General features: G+C 49.7%; 5 protein-coding genes across 5 annotated transcripts; 4 read left to right on the forward strand and 1 right to left on the reverse strand.

Annotated features, from left to right (window-relative positions):
- Positions 1-8,589: 8,589 nt before the first annotated feature.
- On the forward strand, positions 8,590-11,530 carry LY89DRAFT_581580 (uncharacterized protein; the record flags this gene model as incomplete). The annotated part of the gene is made up of 3 exons (XM_018209119.1): positions 8,590-10,020; positions 10,089-10,201; positions 10,393-11,530. The coding sequence occupies 3 exons, from the start codon at positions 8,590-8,592 to the stop codon at positions 11,528-11,530; spliced, it is 2,682 nt and encodes an 893-aa protein (XP_018073566.1).
- A 648-nt stretch (positions 11,531-12,178) lies between these two features.
- On the forward strand, positions 12,179-13,055 carry LY89DRAFT_484355 (uncharacterized protein). Its single transcript, XM_018207843.1, has one exon. The coding sequence runs from the start codon at positions 12,453-12,455 to the stop codon at positions 12,891-12,893; it is 441 nt and encodes a 146-aa protein (XP_018073567.1). The 5' UTR covers positions 12,179-12,452; the 3' UTR covers positions 12,894-13,055.
- A 533-nt stretch (positions 13,056-13,588) lies between these two features.
- On the reverse strand, positions 13,589-14,656 carry LY89DRAFT_581099 (NAD(P)-binding protein; the record flags this gene model as incomplete). Its single annotated transcript, XM_018209094.1, has 4 exons — positions 13,589-13,726; positions 13,784-13,952; positions 14,003-14,432; positions 14,488-14,656. The coding sequence occupies 4 exons, from the start codon at positions 14,654-14,656 to the stop codon at positions 13,589-13,591; spliced, it is 906 nt and encodes a 301-aa protein (XP_018073568.1).
- Positions 14,657-16,279: 1,623 nt separating this feature from the next.
- Positions 16,280-17,267, forward strand: LY89DRAFT_683138 (uncharacterized protein). The gene is made up of 2 exons (XM_018214645.1): positions 16,280-16,815; positions 16,934-17,267. Exons 1-2 carry the CDS (start codon positions 16,634-16,636, stop codon positions 17,067-17,069), a joined length of 318 nt encoding a protein of 105 aa, XP_018073569.1. The 5' UTR covers positions 16,280-16,633; the 3' UTR covers positions 17,070-17,267.
- A 3,920-nt stretch (positions 17,268-21,187) lies between these two features.
- LY89DRAFT_731629 (Di-copper centre-containing protein) lies at positions 21,188-22,822 on the forward strand (the record flags this gene model as incomplete). Its single annotated transcript, XM_018219587.1, has 7 exons — positions 21,188-21,281; positions 21,335-21,435; positions 21,583-21,612; positions 21,662-22,024; positions 22,094-22,260; positions 22,342-22,576; positions 22,745-22,822. The coding sequence occupies 7 exons, from the start codon at positions 21,188-21,190 to the stop codon at positions 22,820-22,822; spliced, it is 1,068 nt and encodes a 355-aa protein (XP_018073570.1).
- Between the last annotated feature and the right edge of the window lie 1,244 nt (positions 22,823-24,066).

Genomic DNA, 24,066 nt, shown 5'->3' on the forward strand with positions numbered 1-24,066 from the left:
ACCCGGGGATAAGAAAGCAAAATTCCTAGCGTGGTTGTTTTGGACGATCTCAGCCTTATTTCCTGTCCTGTCCTGTCCTGTCCCAACAAACCCCACTAAGAAAAACAGCGTATCCCTCATACGGGATAGAGGGCAGAAAAATAGGCTTCTCACTTTCCCCGAACACCGATCCGTACATATCATAATAGAGAAAGGCGTCAACCACCATGCACGGCCGCCAGCGAAAATTCAATAGTTTCATGTGAGGAGTGAGCCTCCAACTTTTTTGTCTGGCTCCACTTGAGGAGTGATTTGATGTGATTGCTGAGGGGATTGGGGTTGGGGTTTCAGTCTCGTATCTGTATGTCGGTCGGGTCGGTCGGTCAGCAGCACATTTTGTTTAAATCCCTCTATATGGTGAGTGGGCTTGGGCTTGAGTGCCGAAAAGAGAGACGGTAGAGAGAGAGAGAGAGAGAGAGAGAGATTGTGGAGAGTCGTCGTGTCTCTGATCTTATCGTGTTTCTGTCTGTCTGTGGACGTTGTCTTACGGAGAACATCCTCCTGAACGTTCGTGATTCGAACCAGTTTTCAACCCACCGCAGTACCACCGCTTCTCCTCTGGCTTTTGGGGCGTAAATGCTGGTGAGGAGTGCAGCGCAGAAAGAAAAATCCAAGTTTACCACCACCACCACCACCGCCGCCGCCGACGACGACGGTGACGATCGCGTGCCCTCCTGCCTTCCCTCTCCCATGATACACCCCGTGCAAAGACAAACGATCATCCCGCCATCTCCAGAATGAAGATATAATACAATAACTATAACCTACCGCCAACACGTCAGTCAGTCATCATCATGCAGCCTCGCGTTGTCTGTCTGTCTGTCAGTCCGTTCTCCAGCTCTCCTCAACCGAGCGTTCATTGCCCAAACGGGACGGCTGCATCGTGGTCCGATTACCGTTTTGGGCATTGTGATCTTCACGTTTCCGCACAGACTATGCTGACAACGTTCTTTTTATTTGCTTCTGGGAGGAATAATGGTAAGGTCGTATTTTCGGCTTGAGCAGATGAGCCGAAGAGCCGTGGCGTGGTAAGGTAAGAATCGGTTTGAGATCTGCGATGCTACTATCTGTCTTTTGGGGGTTGAGCAGAGATTGGTAAAGTGATCTGCGTGTGAAAAGAAGGCCAAGATGCTTGGGCGATTACTGTATATGGATAGGGTTGTCGATCGATGGGGTTGGAGGGCAAGTGTTCACGAGGGGATCGAGATCTAGGTATGGTGGAAGAGCCGCATTTTTTGCTCTCTTTGGGGTTGGGTTGCGAGAGTGGAGAAGTGGGATAGAGAGCTTGGCAAGTTGAGCCTCTTTCTTGAAAACAAAAAGAGAAATGAAGAAAGGATCTTATACAACATATCTCACTCTATTCCATCTTATTGTCCTTTCGTCTGAAGTTTCCTCCTCATCATCGCCACCGATGGAAAATCATACCTCCCTTCACTTACCCCAGATTCGTGGCTTGCATGCAAAGCAACAGAGAATCAAGCTTTTGAATCCATGAAGATCTCCAAGATCTTGACAGCTCTTCATCCCTTTTACCGTGACTACACTAATTTAGAGTTTTCAATAATTCCGGACAAAGTGATCTTCGCTCCCCCGATGCTAGTGATCGACAATACAGCAGCAGCAGCTGCAGCGCTTTCAATCGGACTTTCTATTGTATCGAACTTTCTCTTGTCAATCACCCAAGACTCTTGGGTGAGGTGATTGACAACGTAGGCAGGCTCCGCTAGAAGCTATTGTAACGAATTTTTCTACGATGCATCAATGGCCTGATCCCAAGGGCTCGGCACATGGATAGTACTAGATGATCGGAAATGCAATGCAGAGAAGTGGTGTTCTTCTCGTGGTGCTGTACTGTAGAGTAAGATTTGGTCTGGTCTCGTCATTGGAGGAAGCTCCGAGCTGGTTGAGATCTCCGCCTTGCAGCGAATTTGCCCCGCTCTTGGCTCCGCTGTGAGGAATCTTTTTTTTTTGTGACACGGTGAGAGAATACAGACCAGAGAGAAAGAGATGGGATATTGCTTCCGAATGCTCGCTTTTCGCTGGATAAGAAGAGATCTTTTAGAGCTCCTTCTTGACGTGAAGGCTATGTGAAATTATTTTCACCAAAGATCGCTCTAGTAGTCTCTCTAGCTTGTTCCTCGGCTTCGAGGTTCTCCGAGTCTAGCCTTTCCCACACCGTTTCGATGGCCTTATCGCTGACCACCAACAGCCTTTCGGATATGAAGTATGCGTTCATAGGGCTGAGGATGGGAACTCAGATCCTTCTCGTTTCGTTATCAGCTAATCGTGACCACATGGCAAATCCTTCCTTCTTCAGCTGCGCCGACTTTCTACATCGCATCCATCCCACGAGTTTCCAACCCAGAGAAAGACGAGGCAGCGGAAGGAAGGAGGAGCTCGATACGCGATTCGCTTGTCGAAATATGCTTACTGTCTGACATCCAGACATTCGGAAGCAAAAGAGGCTGCGCAGCACCTTGTCACTGCATACAGAGATCAGAAGCCATGACCCGGAACAGGAAGTGTTGTCTGATGGATATTGGCTTGGCGTGTTCTTGGGAACTCGCTGCTCATTGCTACTGGTATTCTAGCTTCGTATCGTGTATCGCTTTCGCGTTGAGCATATGCAAGTCCACGGCGCCCCCAATTCGAACGGTGTACAGGAACGGTAGGCCTGCCTCATCGGCTCTTGGATGCATCATGAATCATGACGGGAAGGACGGCGGCGGAGACCGTCTCATGTCTCGTCTCGTATCTTGTCATCATTCTTTCTTTCACTTGAACGAAAGCGCGTGGTGAGACTTAGTGGGAGGAGGGTATAGAAGAAAAGAAGAACAAAGCGATGTTGAGAGATGAAGATGCTGGTGCCGTGCACGGCGGTCTAACTACTAGACGGTCGAAACAAATGGCTCGCTCAGATGTCCGAGTCGGCATTGCTCGGTCGGTGATCAACAATAAACACGAACACACGAACCCTCATACGACACGCCCTATGCCATTCCAAGCTGGAAAGCTACACTGGGGTGTCCTATTCAGGAAAGTTTGCGGCTTCGGTCGTATCTTTGACCGAGATCAGCACACTCTCTCAGACGATTCCACAACCTCGACTGCGCCCTGCTATCCGAGTTCCTGGTTGAAGAACAACACATCACACCGTTACAGAGCTGATCAGAAGCCGTCGTGTTTCAACGTTGGAGATTGGAGCACGGCAAACGAGGATCTGGGCGAAGCAATGACGACGAGCCGCCTCAGCTCCGAATAGCTACAGCTCTGACTGACTACTGACACGAACCTGAACCTGAACCAAGACAAGCAGAGCAAGCTGTTCGTCAGTCTATGCGTTGGCGGGGGAGAACAGGTGGAAGGAGGCGGAGGCGGAGGGGAGGATGCAAGATGAAACTCTAAGGCTCACCGTTTGTTGTATTTTCTCACCTCAGTGCTGTCCCGACAAAGTTCAGACTAAGCTAAGCTGATATATCGTCGTGAAGCGACAAGGCGACCACTCTCCTAAAACAGGTAATCAAGAAGCTTATCTTCCCCAATCGGGTGGCCGGTGTCGTCTGGTAAGTACATAATCCTCCATCTCAAGAATGCCCTCACCGGTCGAAGGATGAAAGCGTCCTATGTTGTGGTTTGGCAAGAATAGGAAAGGTTGGTGGCAGAAACCCGATAGATCAAATCGGATCTTTTCTTCCTTCCAGAACGGTCTAAGAAGGATCTAAATATGCTTTTTGAGGCTCAGATTGAGTTGGGCGCTGGCGATTTTGCTTTGTTGGATTCCAAAGCGCTTTCCGTTGGTCCAAGACACTAGTGACATTAGCGGTATGGCGTTGGAATAACATTCATGCTATTCATAATTCTCCACCACCGCAATATTTCCTAACACAATACATCGAATTATGAAAACAAAATAATCCCCAGAGAGTGTAAGTTCCTCAGCCTCACGTCGATTGCTTTCGCTCTGATTCAGCCTTGCTTGCCAGCTTTCTTTTCTTTCGTCAGCATGGACGTTCCAGATCGTTGTTGCTAAATCCATCGCACTCGTTCCTTCTTGCGAATGGTATCTCCCGTATCGAATCTCATCACGAGTTTTGCCATACCATGAAGCCATGGGCCCAAGGTTCCTACGAGTTCCCAAGCGGCCAGGCTACCTGTTCCCACAAGCTCCCGCGGCCGTACCACAGCATACATTCATTATTGATCGGGTCTTTCGGAAGAGATCTTTCTTTCTGCAGCACTGCATTGCAATCTCTGCTCTGCTTTACTGCAGGCCAAGCATCCTGCGCGAGTCTACAATGCACCTCGCGGCCGCAAGTGTGGTCTGCTCTTCTGTCTGGTGTGTTCTCGGCAGAAGTGTTGCTGTGTCGAAGGCATCTCGCCCTTTCTTGCCCCTGTAAGCTTAACTCGCTTCCCCGGCTGTGGTGCTCAGTGCCCCTGAAATTCAATCTGGACGTTCCCGCTTAGGGGCTTTAGTGGCCTTGCTCACTATGGATTCCCCCTGGAAGCACCGACAACACACACTAACTCCACCCACGAACCTCCACCAGATCCACCGCTCGGCCCTGGATCTTGCTGACCCGTAGGCTAGGGAGAGCGAGCATAGCGCTGGTGTTGGTGTTGGTGTTGGTGTTGGCGCGGCGCGGCGCTGAGGCCATCTCACTAAAGCACCTTCTCTCGTCCTCAAGCGCGACGCAACCGCCGCCCATTCAGAAGCGATAGAGAGAGGGTGATCCCCACGATCATTTGTTATTGAACAGCAACCGCCATGTGTAGTGCGCATGCTGCATAGAGTTCTGACCAACGTTTTTCCCTTCCTCAGCCCATCTCGGGCCAAGACGAACGGCCAGCTTTCGTATCTCGATTATTACGTCTTTTGCGTCAGATAGAGTGCGTTCCTTCGCTTGCCAGAGCGCTCTTCTTGGGGATGGGACGGAGACACCAACGGCAAGTCCTCAGGCAATGCTCCCCCAATTTAAAAGGATGCATTTGTCAGCTCTTCGTGATGGGAAAGTCGTGCAGGGATTCATATAAAGTAAATTTCAACATCACGTTCTCGTCTGCACAATATCGGAGCGTGCGGTGCGGAAGAAGGAAGAGAGTGTTGCTTGTTGACATTTTCTCTCTCTCGAGATAAGGCAAGTCGATATTATTTTACCAGCCGCGGCTATTTCCAGCCGGGACAACCTTGGAGACAGAGACGGAGCAACAGACGGGCGGCGACAAAACGACGGGATCACCTCCGGGACAAGGTACAAGGGACTCTCGTACGGCCGTCATATGAATTTACTTCGCGCCATATACGTGCAAGGTGGTATACCTCAACTCGCTAGCAATAGACTTCAAATTGACGCAATATCGCCTCAGCCCATCGCCCGGTAGACAGGGGGCCAGCATGAAAGCATGGCATCAAGACCAGGACCAGCATGGAGGGCATGGCATGGCCATGGGCTTGTCTAACTCTAAAAATACACGGCTTGAACCACATCGGCTCCCACCTGCCATCTAATCTACATTAAGCTTTGTCACAAATGCCTTAGGAAAATAAAGTTTTCGCCCTTGGATATGCCTGCCATGCCTTGGATGGATATTGACGACGACGACGACGTACGTGCCTCCCATGTCCTCGTCTTCTTCTCCAGATTTTCCAATCTTTTTCTTGCTTGCCATGGTGCCGTGTATCCGAATACCCATCCCCCTTCCCCGTTGCCTGCGAACTGCTTGCTCCGTGCTACGTGCGTACGTATATCCTCCGCGCTCCAGCAGCAGCAAAGGCACACGGCAATTACAGCAACCATGGCTCGCAGACCAGAGGTGACGAGTTCTCGACGATTCTGGGACCGCGTCGGTATTCAGCCGATACCTGTCTTGTACTTACCGTAGCACGGTAGCGAGCACTTCGAGCTCGTTGTTCGCCCCTGGACAAGGGTGGGCGGATGCACGGAGCTGATTTGCTGTGATTCGAGGTATTCAGGGTCATGGCTGCTCTGGTGATGGTGTTGTCATTGCTTGATGGATGGATTTCCTGTCTGTGTGTGAGTGAGTTCGGCTCTGCTTGGATGGTGTTTTGATACAGTACTGTACCATGGAACGAGGCCCCTGGCTGCTTAGGTCAGTGCACGCACACCATGACCGTGGGGCTAGCTGTATCGGGGCAAGAGCGCCAGCCCTTCCCTTCGCCTGGCTGGTGCGCGCTGATGCTGGCCTCACATCACTGCTTATTTGATCGTCCTTCTTCTGGTGTATTTCTGGTGTATTTTGGTACATACCTACCTACCCTCCACTGCCAACACTGCGTGAGGAAACAATGCGACTCTGGAGGGATAAACAGATAAGGTTCAGGCGCAGGCGCAGGCTCAGTCATCTCTCCTCGTACCACCCGTCAACCACCCTTCGGGCCTGGGTTACACGCGGCTAGAAAGGATACGAAGGAACCGCAACTCCTCGCCGAAACGTCCAGCTGTACCTGTACCTGTACCTAAGCTAAGGTGTATAGTACTCTAATACAGTACAGCACGGTGCAGCGCAGACAGGTACAGTACTCAGTGAGCGAGCGAGCTAGAGTAAAAGGTTATCCCGTAGCGCCGAGCTTGAGCCTGACCTGACCTGGACTAACTGCAAGTAGTAATCACGCAACGACCGAATGCAGGACCAAGCCAGGCACTTTTCTGACTCCCTTTCGTTCTCTTGCTGCTGATGCTGCTCCAGCTCACTGCTACTCGCTCGCTCGCCTTTCTGTTCACTCACAGTCTTTCACTCCCACCATCACTCACTCACTCACTGATTCCTTCCTGCCTCTGGCTCACGCGTATACTTCTTTCTCGCCACTCGCCTCGTCTTGCCATGGTATCCTCTCCTGTTGACGCAGACACCCCTTCCCACTGTGACCCCTTGCCACCACCCACTGCACCCCTTTGGTCCCTTGAAAGCAGCAGCAGCAGCCCGCTTGTGTGCTCCCGTCGGAGAATTTCGACCCACCCTGGACCCGACTGCCGCCACCTGCCGTCCCTGCTCCTGTACTATTGGCGATTGGTGCTTTCGCCGCCCCCCAGCCACGACATACTGGACGAAATGGACTACTACAACCACCGAATCCTGCATGAAGGACCTCAACTCAGCGTCACTCCAAGTGGATGACAAGAGCAGATGGAGGAGGATTCCTCGATGCCATGCCATGCCATGCCATGCTATGCGCTGCCCATATCCTCTCTTCATAGCCCCCGCCATGCCGGCCAATGGCTCATGATCATGTCAATCCTCTGGGGCAGTGGATAATGGCCGCCGGCCATCATCTGTCGAAGCCCAGATTGAGCGAGGGCCTCGTCATTCGTTTCTCGACCAGGTACGCACGAGGCCATCTCTCCAGATTCCCTGTTGCCCTGCCCTACCCTTCCCTACTACTCTACCCCAACCCATTCAAACGATCCCAGCCCATACTCAGCATGGGGGGTGCGGCTGGAAAGTGCTGATTTCAAATTCCACTCCCTCCAAACCACCAGGATGATCTACACCGGGATCGTGCAATGTGGGATGCATACTCAATCGGGTCCGATACGATAGATCCGTCTTCTCACAGAGAGCAGCAAGCACCCAAGCCAGACGAGCTCTTGTCAACTCATCATCCATTCATCTCATCGTCTTAGGCCAGCTCAGGCCAATCCACTCATTTCCATTAGATAGAAGACCAGGGCAGAACAAAAGCAGGCATTACATGGGGGGCTGACAGGCATTTTCCGCATGAAAGAAGCCTTTCGTTCCTATGCTGATTTTCTTCGCACTCTCTGCTGAGTCTGCTCACGTCCTCTTCTCCACCACTGCCTGTTCCATTCTTGGCGCCAGAAACCATTTTAGTTGCAACCCCTCGCTTGACACACTCTCTCGCTTTGAGGTGCTTTGATACCCCTCCTCGTACCGCACTGAGCTTTACTACTTTATAGAGGCTCCCACGTCAACACACGGCTGCTCGACACTACTACTTACTACTCCCTTTCTCCGCCGCACCATACTCAAAGATAACATCATATCACGCTACAGCTCTTCTTTCCATACTTAGAAAAGCTTCCCGCCTTGCTGCTCTCTAGCACCGATAAAGGAAAAGCCAAGCCCATCACCATCTTTGTCCACCATCAAAGCGCGCAGATCCACACGTGTAGTTACCAACATTTCACTGCACATCGAGAAGAAAAAAAAGTCAAACGCAAATGGAAGACACGCAGAGGCATGAGAGAATATGATCTTCTGCACTTACTGTGGGAAAAGCTTCACTCGGAAGGAACATCTCGAGAGACATATACCTAGTCGTGAGTAGTCCTTGGACACTAAGTCCCAGACCTTCCCGTCGTCGACTTTTGAAGCTCAGAGCTGTCTGACTAACACGAGAAAATGCAGATACAAATGTTAAACCGCATCGTTGTAGCTTGTGTCAGCTATCATTTCCAAGAAGGTAAGAGAGCAGTGAAATCTTCCTCTTCAGGTTGCACCTTGCTGATCTGGCACTTTTGCAGAGACTTGCTCCAGAGACATCACTTCACCTACCACGAGGCGAAAGATCCAATGCAGCCCTCAACAGGCGTCCCTGCAATTGCAGGCAGAACTCCCATTGCTTGCCTCAACTGTGCGAGCGCGAAGACTGGCTGTGACAAAACGGTACCATGTTCGCGGTGCGCAGAAAAGAACCTGCCCTGCGAGGCCCGTTTTGCTCGACGACAAGCAAAGATAGGAGCACGATCAAAGAGCTTCTCCAACATCCCCGCACAACAACAGCGATCTTCACCTCCAATATCACACAATTCGGTGCCCGAAATCCCGAAGCAAGAGAGTGAACCACCGATGCCCTCAAATAACAATGTTCTAGACCCGCAATTGCAGGGGGTCTCGCAGGCAGAGACGGATTTTTCCATGCCCGCTCTTCAGATGCCTGGTGGTAGCTATGGGACTCCACCGAATGGGACGCTCCATGGTCACGGTATGGATACCATGTGTCTTGATAATGATATGGAAGTCTATCATGACTTTGGTCTCTGGAACTCGTACCCACCAGACATAGACAGCATGTTCCCTGGCAGTGGGATGGAAGCGCAAATGTCTTTGCCGTCGTTCATCGACATGGGCACAAGTTCTTCAGCATCAGATGCCATGGCTTCCACATCCATGGACACGTCGTTATCCACACATACCCGATCCACCAGTATCGCATCCCACTCTGATCGTCATGGCAGCCAATCCGTAGAGATGGCTATGCCTATCTTACTGAGAGATACCATGGTGCCCGAGTTCGAAGTCGTCGTTGCAGCAGAAGCTGCATGGCCACTTGCTCGATGCAACCGACCGATCTTCTCTGGTTCCTGTCCTCGAACAGCCATCGTGCACCTCGAGAACCTGGAACAACATTCCAAGGATTCGAGCACGTGGAAACTGCTCGACCACAACATCGCAACTGCGGAAGTGGATCACAAATATGAGATATCAGTAGTACCACTAAATGCCAGCTCAAGAGATAGGATACTTGCCATCACACAAGGTTTCCTCCATACTGCGCTCGAGACGCACAGAGGTGGATTGCAGAGATGGCGACAAGCGTCGATTCCTGGTGGCTTCAACTTCCTTGTTCTTCCCCCTTCGAGAGTGCTTGAGTACTTTTTGCGCAGCTATGTGCTCAGTCTTGCTCCGTACTATACGTTGGTGCACGGTGGCACTCTCGATCCCAATGAGGTGATGCTCAACAACCAAGCGTCGACTCTTCTCCTGCTCTTGGCTATCGCCTATGGTGCAGCTGCTCTTCCAACAGCAGAAGCACGATGCTTAACAGCAGGCTTGACAGAGACTTGTCGCATCTCGCTCTTCCACATCATCGAGAAGGATGTCGAGCTCTCGGCTGATCCAGTCGTCTTGCGATGCGCGCTTCTCTTCACCATCCTCGGAGCCTGGAGCGGCGATGCGTGGCATATGAACATTGCGATGGGACAACGCGGAATGTATCTCGCTGTAAGTGCTCTCTTTTTCTCTCCTCGGGTCATCCGGTTGCGGGTATGAGATGCTGACGATGACCTCAGATGCTGAAGCATGCGGGTATGTTGGAGCCAGCACCACCAATGAATTTCTCCAACCTGTCCACAAGCACCGAACTGATATGGCGAGAATGGCAACAACGAGAGGGCAAGAGCCGGTATGTATATATGCTTTTCTCCTCTTCTCCTCCTCCTTTCCGAAAGTGGTGTGGCAGACGAGAGGCCAGCAACTCGTAGCGAGTTGATCAGCTGCATCTGTCATCCCATCCCCATCGCCCGGACCTGCAGCCAATGAAAATTCTGCATTTCTGTCAAAAAGAACGAACCAAAAGACTAATAATCAACGCAGACTGGTCTACAATTGGGTGATGGTCGATCAGGAATTAAGCCTGTTTCATGATACTGCACCTATCCTGTCTATCACGGAGTTGGAGACACCGATGCCCGGCTCTGAGGCCTTATGGCTTGCCAAAGACTCTTCCGAATGGCTCACTGCGCTCCAGCAGCAGCAACAACATCAGCATCAGCACGCTAGTCCCTCGTCCGGAGCCAATGGAGGTGGAGCAGATTGGATGAACCCTAATTCTAATTCGCTTGGAGTTCCGCCACTGACCCCGTCGCTCTGTGATCTGTTTCAAGATATGCTCCATGACAACATCAACAGACGATACGATAAGCTCTCACCACTCCAGCTGAAGCTTCTCCTGCACCCTCTCCAGTCTCTCCTCTGCCACCTTCGCCAAGTGCTCAGCTGCTTCTCCGACTTCTTCGGATCGCGGCGCGGGACGAGAACGGTCACCAAAGCCTCAACCCTCCTCCGTCTCGAGGAAGTACAGTCACTCCTTCAGAACTGGTACGAACTCTGCCTCGTACACGCAAAGAACGACCCAACATGTCCCGTCACCAGAGCCAACCTCGTCCTCTATCACCTCATCTCCCTCAACGCCCTCACCTCCTTCCCCGAAATCGAGCGCCTGGCACGAAAGGAGTCCTTTGACGGCTCCAGCCGCGAGCTCTCCATCAGACACAAACGCTGCATCCATCAACCAGAAGAAGCCACCATCCACTGCGGCCAGATCATCCGCCTCATCTGCTCCATGCCGCGAGAAGGCCGTCCGCACTGGTGGTCTGCAGCCATCTACCGCGCGGCTCTGATCCTCTGGGTCGATTCCCTGTCTCGCATGGATCAGAACGCGCAACGGTTAGACAAAGGGCAAATCTTCGCGATAGACAGCGTGATGCTTGATGATCCGGCCGTCGTCTCGTACCTCTGGAGCGGCGAGGGCATTCCCGTGTTGACGAAAGTCGGCGCAGGAATGAACGGACAAACGCATTTTAAACTTCTCCCAGACGAGATTTTGGGTCATAGTATCGAGTTACTGGGGCAAGGGGTCGCGTTACGGGTCTCGGATGGGATTAAGAGGAAGTTGCAGGAGTTGAGGAAGAATTGGAGTTTGGAGTCTACTGTTGTTGTTGCTCATATGTAATTTCGCTTTCCCCTCTTTGACAGAAAGAAAAAAAGAGGATGATGTTTTTGGGGTTTCAGGGGATCATGATATGCATTTCTGGGTATGATTTGGAAAGTGTATTCATTGTTGTTGTTTATAGTATCACACACAACCGCCGTCGCTACTGCTTGACAGGCGGTTATTTACGATGAAATGGAATTCTATTGTAATGAACTCTGTCTTTTCCATTGCATGCCACACATCATAGAGTTGCAAAATCACTTACAGCAGTAGGATCGAGTACAGAGGGTATGCAAGATACAAAGATACCCACTTACTCAACTCCGGCAAGACTTGCTTGCTTCCCAAGTCTAGATACGTGTAGTCCGGGACTTGAAGGAGCTTTGACGCGGCTTTACGTGATGATCTTGACCGTAGATAGGGTGGAGGAGAGGTCCTGGTTCGGGAAGTGCCGCAATGATCTTCTATCTGGTATCTGGTATGGAGATGGATTGGGTACTTGTCCGGATTATCAGTGGGTGGGTTTTGATAGGTGAGTTATTTTGTATGGATTGGGATGGGTTTTGGGAGATCTTTGGGAAGTGGAGTACTAGGTTGTGCAATAAAGGAAGAGTGGGAAGACGTAAAATGAAATTGTTTTCTCAAGGAAAAGAAAAAGAATCGTGAGCCACCGAGTCATGGTAATATATCTCAAAGTAACAAAGTAATCTACAAGCTTCGCCTCCTTCTTTTCCTGATTTCAATAACGATCAAAATCAAGTTAACGCCTTGTCCATTTCTCCGTGATAACAAAGATCTTCACACTCTACTCACTCAACAGTAAAGTACGTACCACTCCTGCCTCAGGTCCTCCCTCCCGGACTTCACCCACCCTTACCACCACCCACCTCTCCAGTCTCTCCCCAATGCCACATCCCCTTCTCGCCTCACCTTACCTGCAATGCAACATCCTTCCCTCCCTCCCGCTCGCTCGCATCCTACCGTACCGCAAGAACCCCTCTATCCCTCCCAACGGCCTCCCACCCACCCCTTTGTCATGAAACCACCCCCCAATCCTCTCCCCCGTTGCACAACCTCCAAGCAATATAAAACCCCACCACCACCACCACCACGGCCTCCCACCCTCTCCGTCATGAAACGCACTCACTCACCCGTCCGTCCCGTCCGTCACACAACCTCACGCTACGCACCGCAAAACAATATAAAAAAACCCCTCGCCACCTTCCCACGCCCACGACTTCTGGGACATAAATTGCAGCCGGCGCAAGGAGTTTCGGGCCTGTTGTCCACCTGCGTTCTCATTGGGGCTGGGCCGGCGATAGCTGTCCGGGAGAAAGTTTCCGTTCGTCTGGTCTTTGGTAAGAGGGTGAGGGAGCCGTGAGGAAGAGGGAGGGTTGTAGTGCAGCGGAGCGGGTAGGAAGTGACCCAAGCCGGAGATTTTTCACGCTCGGTTAGCTGGCTGGCTGGTTAGCAGGCTCCTAGGCAAGGGGTGTTCGTTCCTCGGACTTCCAGCCTGATTGTATCGCGCTGCTGCAACAGTACTTGGAGGGCTTCTGTTTTGGGATGGTGATGGCCTGGTAAGGGTACCGCTGTTTGGGGGGAATGGATGATGTTTGGTGGAAGGTGCTTCTGGCGTCGGGTCGGATAGGGGGAGGATCGGGGTCACGTGATCGGGTCGCTTAAGTGTGGGAGGGCGGATCTGACATGTCGAGATTTTTGATGGGGAGTTTATCCATATTTGCAGGTGGTACGGTAGGATTTGTTGGGAATGGAGGTGAAGATGGATGGGATGGAAGATACCGTGGGAACTGGTCTTTTGGAATATGGGTTTTGCGCCACAATAACCAAACATATTTTCTTAAGGTTGTTTTCATGCAGCTGCAGTAGCACCACCACAAATTTCTCGAGATATCACCGTGTCACTTTGATATTATTGTTTTGACGCACGTTTTGTTTGTTTGAACAATTCATGTATTAGCAGCAAAATTCGCTTTCTATGCTAACATTTCCCAAGCCCCAAAAATAGCAATCCCAGAACAGGTATCATGATTTATAAAGAGACTTCGCAATGCAAATTTACATGCAAGCAGCGCCATCAATGCCCAACACCTTTCCGTTGATCCATTCGCCGTCTTGGCTGGCAAGGAAGCAGACAACGCGAGCAACATCAATTGGGAGACCGACTCTGTGGAGAGGAGACCAGGTGGCGGCGTACTATGGATATTGAGTCAGTATTCTGTTTTGGGTTTATTTGAGGGGGATAAAGTTTACCTCGTCGACTCCGTCGTCGGAAAGCTTCTCGCCGTTGGGAATGTACTCTCGGCAAACCTTGTGGTACATGTCGGTCTTGATTCCTCCGGGAGCAATGCAGTTGACGGTGATCTTCTTGTCACCGAAGTCAATGGCCATGCATCGCACGAAAGTCTCAATGGCACCCTTGCTACCTGTTCAGATTGTCAGCAGGTGGTTCAAATCACGTGGGATATCTACTTACCAGAGTAGACGGTGTGCTTTGGAACACCCTTGGCTTGACCAGTGATGGAACCCATCATGATGAGACGGCCGCCAATGGACAAGTGTTTGTAAGCCTCACGAGCAACGAAGAACTGGCCTCGGGTGTTGATGTTCATGACGCGGTCATACTCCTCCTCGGTAACATCCTTGATGTGGCCGAAAGACACGACACCAGAGTTTGAGCAGACAATGTCGAGCTTGCCGAAGTGAGCAACGGCTTGAGCGAACAGAGAAATGATGTCCTTGACAACAGAGACGTTGGCCATGATGGCGATCGCCTCGCTTCCGGACTTTTGGATCTCGGCAACGACCTCATCAGCGGCCTCGGAGCTGTTGGCGTAGTTGACAACAACCTTTGCTCCTCGACGTCCCAACTCGAGAGCCATTTCTCGTCCAATTCCTCGTCCTATTTATCATCTTAGTTCCCAAAAAGGTGTATTCTTGACGGTTTGAACCCTTACCTGAACCCGTGACCAAAGCGATCTTTCCAGCGAGACTGGCAGATCCGATACCAAGAGGGCCGTTTACTGTCGCCCATTGGTTGGTAGTGGCTGGTGCAGGTGTGGTGGTTCCATTGTCAACTGGAGCAGCAGTCTCAACGGGGTGAGCACCGTTGCCATTTGTGGCCATATCAGATTCTGCGATTGGGGACATTTTGACTGTTGGAAGAGCACGTGCTGGGTATTTGTTGGTTGATGTTTCTGGTTGAAGAGAGATCAGAGTTCGAAGGTTGAAAACTGGAGCGAATGATGGTAGAAAAGTCGACTGTTGATGAGACGGTCGACCTTTATACAATGCTCCTAAAGTCTATCCGCTGTCATCTCAAACTCAGCTTCGGTCTCTCGCACCTTCGCGCTCTCGCAAGGTGCATCCGACCACTATGCCAGAGCCCGTGATATCCGTGGGAACAGCGACGAACCCTTGGAGATTGGCGTGCGAATTCGATAAACGTGTCTTGTCTGTGTTGCACGTCCATATCGGTGTCTGTGGATATTGGTTGGGAGAGTTGAGAAATCTTCGGACGTCCGTGAAGGAGCGGGAGTGGTGGAGGAAACTACGCCATGCGATGCGATGCGATCGAATTAGCGGAGACTGGGCCGTTGGGAGCGCCCGCTGGAGTGGAGAAGGTTAGTGTATTTTTATCCCTATTCCCGTCTCGCTAAAGGGATTTTTGGGGTGGCTGTTCACTGACTGTCCGCAACCACCAAATCCTTGGCTCCGGAGGTCAAGGCCTGGAGACTACACCCGAATTTACCCCTGAGAGCACTTTACTTCCCGGCAAATGTCGTGAGACCTCAACTAAAGTTCTGGAAGATGGACGAACGGTACAACGGACTCGATATTCAGTGTCGCTTTTTACATTCTCCGCAAATGAAATCTTATCATTGTAGACCCACACCCATGAGTCTATCCAGTAAGTATGACGAGTCGAAAGTACCTGCGTATGCTGGACATATGGATTCATGTTTATCCGGTTGAGCCTCCGATCCGAACTCGCCATTACTGAAGTGCAGTATGAAATGTGATACAACAATGCAAACAGGATCGATCTTTCGGACTGTCCTTTTGTTATCGATCAGACAATCAGGAGTCCGCGTCAAATGTTTTAACCTTACATCGCAAGCGCAACGTAGGCGACCTCGGCACAGCCTCAAGCGCAATGATCTCCCGAACGGCTTCAGGGGGCTCGCTTAGCTATGACCCAGACATCATTCTGTTTCGAAGCAAGACAAACTGTCATACCATTGGCATATTGCAGAAACATCGTCTCGCGATTGTTTCTGCTTGTATCCACTATCCGTTATCTGATAACTCTGATCTGTAACCTCATCCGCCTCGAATACCTCAGATGTTTCCCCAGCTCAACTTATCGCATCACATCTCTTGGCCAAGATGGGGTGAAAGTTCTGCCAGCTTTGAAAATCAATGATGATATTCGCACTTGAAGTTCATGCGAATTGCTGTTCACTGCCTCCCTCTCGAAAGCTTGCGATGTGTAGGTTCATATGCTAAAAATTGTAAGTGTATTTCTCTCATAAGTACTCGTTTACCCTCCTTTCTCTTGAGCCTCTAAGAACCTTCCCGATTCATACCATGCAAAAAACATCCTAGTACATTCTCCCCGTACCGAATAATTCCAAGATGCGCCTCAACCAGATCTCCCTCTTGGCTGCAGTAGCCTTCTGCTCGCTACTTGGCCTATCATCCGCTGGTAAGATATTCATACACCCCTCAGTATCTATCCCTCTCACGGGTATGAGAGGTTATCTTTTACTGGTGGCAGCTCTTTAGCAGCGGCAGACACTGACATGTACCCTAGAAGATGATGCGAAAGGCAAAGGCGGAGACAAGCCGAAAGTCACCTCCACCATCTCAGGCCTGTCTATCGAAAGCACAAAGCCAACCGCTAACTCGACTCCCGCCGCTGGTGCCGGGACAGGGAGCACAAATAGCAAAGTCATCGCAGTCGTAGTCGGTTCTCCAACTCTGAATAAGTCTCTTGTCTTCACCCCCAACGAGATCACTGCGAAACCCGGAGACGTCGTCCAATTCCAGTTTTCCCAGGTGAATCATACGGTTACTCAATCCACTTTCGCAGAGCCATGTATGCCCGTTCAGCAGTCTGATCCCAATGCAGCGGGTATTCATAGTGGGTTCGTACCGGGAGGAAGTGCGAACGAGACGACCGTGCAGACGTTTGATATGCCGATTAATGATACGACCCCGATGTTTATCTATTGTGCGCAAGGTCCACATTGTCAGTTGGGCATGGTTATGACTATTAATGCGTAAGTGTTCCTTCTGCTTTTCTTCTTACCTCAGAAACAGAAAGTGGGCAAGTCACTTTGCTTTGGTGTTCTCTTCTTAGATCATGAAGGTGGAAGGATTTTCACTGATCTTCAACAGGAATAATGGAACAGAGAATCTCGCAGCCTACAAAGCTGCTGCGGCCAATGCAACGGCAAACGTTCCTGCGAACAACTTCAAGGGTGGTGTCCGTGGTAGCATCCCCAAGGCTGATGCTGTCCCACCACCTGTGTAGGTTATTCCGCCTGTCTCGAAGAGGAGAAACGAGAAGGATACTCTGTATATATAAGGTTATTCATTGTGTTGCGCGCTTTTGATAAGCGGGAATTAGGGAAAACGAGGATATCTTTGGAAGCGGTTCTGCGAGCTGCGCTTGTCTCCTTGTATCATTTCGAGTAGAATATTTAGTGTATATAATTATTTCCCACAAGAGCTTGCTTCTTATTGATGATATGATCGCTGTCGTAGTGATGTTACTCTGGCAGGTGTATTTATGCTTAATCTTCACAGGTAGTTTTCCGTCCCCAAGGCTACGAGCATCCAAGTCATCACTTGCCGTGCATGACTCCCTGTCAAAATCAGCCTTGCCAATAAGTTTATGTATCCTCTCTAGGTTTAGTGAAATTGCTTCCGCATCAGTTTCCCATCACCTAGTCTCATGCGGGCCATTTCGCGTTCGTTCGCTTCCCTGTAAGCAGATCTCATCGTGACATTCACCGAGAAGGATTCACGTTGCACCGATGCAGGTCCTCGGCCCGAGACAGTACCATTGCATGTCTTGTAGCTGTCATCTTTGGGGTTTTCTCTCAGGGAGTGAGTGATTTGGAGAAATGTTCTTCGGCTTTCCATTCTGGGATGTATGACCTGGACGGTGATACATCCTGACACATATCTCCAGGAGCTTTTGCTGCATTTTTTTGACTCCATCAGAGGTCTCCATGAAGGAGATTTCTATATTTGAGAGAGTTCGCAGAACATGCCTTTTTTGCAATTGCTACTTGCCAACTTCGCCAGCTCGGAGCCAGCTCGGAGGCTGCGGGGTAATGTTCTACTACTACAATTCGCTGGGAAAGACCCACCCGTTTTACGAACAATCGAGGGCGGTCATTGTAGATTATGAACTTGACTGAATGCTGAACGCTTTTGTTGCCCCAACTTTTAAGTGTGCCCTGAACAACACTGAAGTGAGTGACGGAAGTCTATGCGTATCAACAACATCCATCAACTTTGAATATGACTCAGATCCGTTGCTAGTTGGATTACAAAAGAAGAATTATCAGAGTCTCAGTATCGTGTTCCGTAAGACTGACTGTCTGAAAAGGCAATAGTGATTTGTATTTGCGAAGGTCTTTTACTTGTAACTGTAAGCCTAGCGAAACGCCATTCGGTCATTTCCCAACCCACACTTGCGTGTGATAGACTTGGAGATGGTGGGAGAATGATGATGGAGTTCCTAACTTGTTCAAAGAAGATTTGGTGCTCTGCAAAATCTCTCTTGGGCGATGGAATTGGAGAGTATCGGCAGATAGCAGATCAGTACTACCGATCCCATGGACCTGTTGGACGTACTTTCTGCCTCGAGAAAACTCAGAGTTCCTAGACGACGAATTCATCCCATTTCCATGACTGTAGCTCAACAATGAAATGTTAAACCCCTTTAGTCCTTGGAGGAGATTGATCAGAAAATGTTGTCGCTACACCGAGATGTTTCGCTAGGTTGACCCATAGCAGTGAAGCATTCTTCAAGATTCTTGAAATGAAAGCCGGACTAAGTTGACTCGATACTACTTAACTCATTCCTGAACATTCCTAACTTACTTTATGTTATGTATATTCACAGAACGAAACCCTGGAAGAATAATTTCCACCTTGCAGTCATCTGCGCAGTTCTTTTGAGTCACGTGACAGATGTTAAACGCAAGTTTCAAGCGTTTTGATTGTCTTCACAATTTAGGTTCAAGTCTAAGTATTTAGACACTGCTCTACAGTGTTTCAAGATGCTTTGAGGATTTGGTGCTTTATGTGCCGTAGGTAGGTAGTTAGTAGGTCTCGATTACCTAGCGTTTCACTCAACCGAGATGAGCTGGAGTCTCAATTCGGTCATGCAAACAAACATCGTGACAAAGACAATCGAGCATCGGACTTGCACTCGAACATAAGCCTCGATCCAGCGAATGCGACGCTCATGGATGAGACAGGAAAATCGGTTACAGCGCTTAATGCCATCTGCTCAATGTCCTCGGCTCAAGAGAATGCACCGGGGTCTTCGATTGCCGCCAGACATCTCATCTCATACCATTCCGTCCCTCATTCGTATCATCTCAGCAGTAAGTGTCCCTAACCTGTCGTGCTTCCAATGCTAAATGTATCATTCCTCCAGTTGGAACATCACTAATGAGACTGTGAAAGGGTGGTTGACCGTCTTCGGTGATGCTCGCTGCCCCGCCAATGAGAGAAACGTCTCTCGGGCCGTCCTCTAGCCAGTGCAGCATCTGTCGGCGAACCAGCTTGACTGGATGCCATGTCCCAATAGAGAACTGGCCTTGAAGTGTGACCGGAAGTTTCAGGACCAGATCACCAAGCCAATGTCCTTGGCTAGGTGTGAGTGCGCGGCACGAAGGTCGATTGTCCCCATAAGCTCGGAGAACCATCCTCCTGCGAAGGTCTTCCCTGGTTGAATGCCACTGAACATGCCTCGCAAGTAATGGGTTGAGCAAACCGCAATGCTATATGACTGCCCCTATCTTTATGATGGTCTGTCAGGAGAGCGGAAAAGACAATCCTGGCTTGTAGTTGGGGAATTGTCTGAGCGATCAAATGGCAATGAAAAAGGACGTCACCGCCACCGTATGCAATCAGCCAATTCGTTCATTGAAGCCAAACCTGAATGAGAACCTCTGAGGTGCTCGAGTGCCCTATGGTTGCTGCCTCGAGCTTTCCAGGCCATCATCTTCCACTCAGCAACCATTTGCCATAATTCGACACTCGGGACTTCTATTCCACATCGAGCAAAGATTGAACGGCTTTGCGTCCCGCGAGATTGATTCTCGCACGTGGTCATCTCCTTTGACAGGTCACGTCCAGTCTGTCGAGATGCCCCTTTGAGCTTAGTTATGACTTGAGGAATAGATCCTCTTTAGGGTCCATACTATCTCTGCGATTGCTCCTTTGGGTAGCAGTTCCGTTTTCAGAATAGGCTTACCCCACCTTCATAAGACTGGTGCACGCTCTACTTCCTACCACAGCGCTGGGTACCGGTAATCCGGCTCTTGGGAGTTGGCGTCGGCAGCCAGCCGTGATGGCATCTGCAGTAGATCTCTGCTCATGCAAGTCATCTTCCAAACCAGGACCGGCCTGCTCTGGATAGCGTGGGGGGTTGATACTGGCGTCAATCCCGACTCTCTGGACACGCCGTCGACTGCACACCGAAGCTTGCATGATCGTGTGGCCGGCGGATCATGCTCGATGCACACCCTGGGTGTGAGTTAAGGCTCTGCTACCAATGGTTTCTAAGCAGAGTTCTTTGCTTATTGCTATTTCGCGAACAGTTGCGACATAGGCTATTGAGGTCTGTCTCGATGAGAAAAGAGGTCCACGATACTCTGTTAATGTTCTTGTTAACATCGATGTGCATGTTGAAGATTAGATTACAACTCATTTACACGCTCTCGGTTGCTGTACTCCTCGGTCGCCGATTTCGTCTCCATGGGTGACTGCTTTCTTTAGCCGAGAAGGAATCCCCATCTCCCTTAAGATCACCGGCAGCTGCATCGCGAAGTTCAAGAGAGCTCTCGGAGAAAGTTAAGATACAGAGGATGAGATGACCGACATATATCACGAACCGATCTTGGAAGAGTGAAACCCCTGAGGCTGGTTAAGGCTCTTCTACAACAGTTTCTGGGCCGGAGTATTCAGGCTGGAAACAAAGCCGAGGCGTGTTTATTTCAACACTTCATCTGGAACATCACTTCCTTCTACCATATCCTCATTACCCTAGCCAAATCTGCCTGTCACCTGGACCTTGCCATTGTGGAGAAGTGGGGTCCGCTCTGGCCCAAAATGCGCATTCACGACGCAAGCCAAGAAATGTGTCATCTCGTAGGCAATTTTATACTTCTCTTCATAGAGTCACTCAGTATGTTCTTTGTACATATTCTATTTCTTTGTCTATCTTTTTCTCTTACCTTCGACCTTGTCATTGCTCGTCATTATGGAATTTCAGGAGTACAAACAGGCATCAATCCAAAAACAGGTGCTAGGCCGGCAAGAAGAAACATTTTGGATATGCAGAAAGACCTTCCAGCATGGTGCGTTAGTGATCAATACGAAGAACATCTCTTGCACATGTACACCATGACTCACGATGGCAGGTCTCTCTACCTCCAAGCGCTCATAGCCTTGCAACAAACTTCTGAGGACGAACTTCTTTCGTGGTTCCAGATTGCTGGTGGGTTTATTACCGTTGTCAAAGTCAACACTTGAAACTCAAAGACGAAACAGGGATACATGGCAGACCATTTATTCCTTGGGATGGAATAGAGTGGAACCCTTCTGCTCCAGAAGTTGGTTATTGCCCACATTCGAGTGTGCTTTTCACATCAGTAAGTGGTCCAACACTCTGTTTGAATTACCATGAGCCGGAGAAGCCTTTCTTTCGCAGGTGTCTTCGATTGTTGTGCACGCTCTTGTTTATGGCACCAAAAAGTGCACTCCTCATCGCCAACCCAGTGCTAATTGCTTTCCCTTAGTGGCACCGAATCTATCTCGCACTCCTCGAAGTACCTTCCCTGCCCTAGTATCGATACCCCTCAGAACTGACCTATTCAGCAAGTCCTCTCTTCCCACGCGCAACACCTTGCAAAGACATATAACTCCACCACATACCAAATCGCAGCAGATAATTTCCGTATTCCATACTGGGACTACGCTCTCACTCCATCCATGCCCGACATCGTCGATTATCCTCAAGTCCTAATCAACACTTCTTCTGGACCCATGAACGTGTCAAATCCATTGCTGCATTATAGGTTCCAGCAATTCCCACTGAACGAAACGTTGTTTCCGGCAGGTGAGAGTGGGGAAGGTTGCCTCACGACTTATAATACCACAGTTAGATTTCCGGTGAACGGGGTATCGAATTGTGATAGCATCAATGCGAATCTTCAGGGCTCGAACTTGAAAGCGAATACTGTACGTTCTGGTTTCATTTGCCTCTTCTTGTGCAACCTTCTTCCAATGCTGACTTCATGATTGCCAAAGTACTCGGTCTTTCAAACTCGCGACTACAACACAATGGCAACTGGCACCACCTCCAACAGTGCTTTCGAGTATGCCCATAATCAGGTCCATCACACAATCGGTGGTTTCAATACCATGGACCCGGGACATATGGGTGTCTTTGCTTATGCCGCGTTCGATCCTATTTTGTACGATTCTCCTTTCCGTTGTCTCCTTCCCTCCCGAGTACAGCACCTAGTCACCGAGTCTGAAGACTAAGAAAACTCCAGTTTCCTCGTACATGCCAACGCAGATCGTCTCTTCGCTCTGTGGCAAGCTATGAACCCCACGTCTTTCCTTACACCGGATATCGACTCGACTGGCACGTTCACGAATGTGGTAGGAGGAAACCTGACGGTGGATAGCCCGCTTACCCCTTTCACGATGGTCAATGGGAGTGCATGGACGAGCACTGGAGCTAGAGATTTGGTGGGTTTGGGATATAGCTACCCCGAGATCATGGATGTGAGTTGGCTTTCGTCTTTTCATCTTTCTTAACGAGAAGCCGAGAGTTGGTTGGGAAGTTTTGATACTTATACAAGAAGAAATTTTGGTATTCTTGTTTGCTGTTTGGCATCCGGATCTATGAATTAGGGTTTAGAAATTTGATCCTAAATGCTGACTTCAAAATAGTGGCTGCCAATATCAAAAGACGATCTGGCGAAGAATGTGACAGCCGCGGTAGAATGGATGTATGGTCCAAGCACTTAAAGAGATGATGTCAAGGAATCTACAAATGGTGAGCGACAATCAGGAAAATCGGCACCACAGCACCAGAGTAAAGAATGCGCTTTACAATACATATTGATTTCTATAGAGTGCAAGAAAAGTGGGGACATGAGATGAGATTCACAACGCGACTTCTTGTGATACATTAAGAGCAAGTCTGCTCCGAATCCTTACTTATGAGATGAAAGAACAAAGAGGAATAGAAGTGAAGAAGAACAGGCAATTGGAAGTGATGTCTCGGACGCTTGAGCTGGTGAGGGCTGCGATCAATCTTAGTTGCCGCTCGTGGTGATTTGCATTATTGACACAGGTGGGTAGCATTCATTGTGTGAATCAGTGATAAGCAAAAGCTCAATTCCAGTGAATAAAGCACATTCTGTAAGACTTCCACGATCTACAGAACAACTTTTACTCGTAACGAAACAACATGAATCCCCTTCACAACAAACTCCTGTCGCGAGGAGATCCCTTCGCTACAATAGAGTCTCCTTCGCTATGGGACAGTCTCCTTTCCGCCTTTGCTACGAGAATTGATTTCGCTACGAGAGACTCCCTTTCATTCACTACAAGAGTATCTAGTCTTCGTTACGCGAGAGCTCGCTTTCCATCACTAGAAGAATTGCCTTCGTCAAGTCTACGAGATGTTTGGGGGAATGCGGAAGATTTGGGATGAACGCAATGATATGCCTGCTTAGCGACAGTTTTTAGGAGTTCAGGTCTATATGGCATACGACTTTCCATGATTTTTCTGCCATTTACGGTTCCGAGACAAAACGTTTGTGCGAGCAAAACATTTGTTTGATCCAATTGATAGGCGCTCGTACCAGTAGACGTCTTGTTGCTGGTTCTTATACATTCAAAAAAAAGTAGTACCTGTTGAGTGGCGTACGAGTGCACAAATCGGACGATGGTCCTCGAAGCAGCCCGAATAAGTTTCTAAGGACCGGGCCGAGATTTCGGGTTCCTGCTCGTAGTGTGAGGCTCTGCTTGCTTTGCCAATCGTCTGGATGCGGACCACCTACTAGATCTAGAAACGTGCTGCATGATGGATCATGGATGCGCAGTCAACACGTATCTTTTAGGATCGTGAACTGGATTGCCGCTACACATTGATAGCAGGCTGAAAATGAAGACAGGGCAGAATATGATTGCAAAGATCGCTTCCGAGGTGCTGTCCTCATGGAGTGAAAGTTCTTGCTAGGTTCGTACTCTCTCGCAAGAGCGAA

This window comes from Mollisia scopiformis, assembly GCF_001500285.1.
Source record: "Mollisia scopiformis unplaced genomic scaffold LY89scaffold_8, whole genome shotgun sequence".
NCBI classification, from domain to species: domain Eukaryota; kingdom Fungi; phylum Ascomycota; class Leotiomycetes; order Helotiales; family Mollisiaceae; genus Mollisia; species Mollisia scopiformis.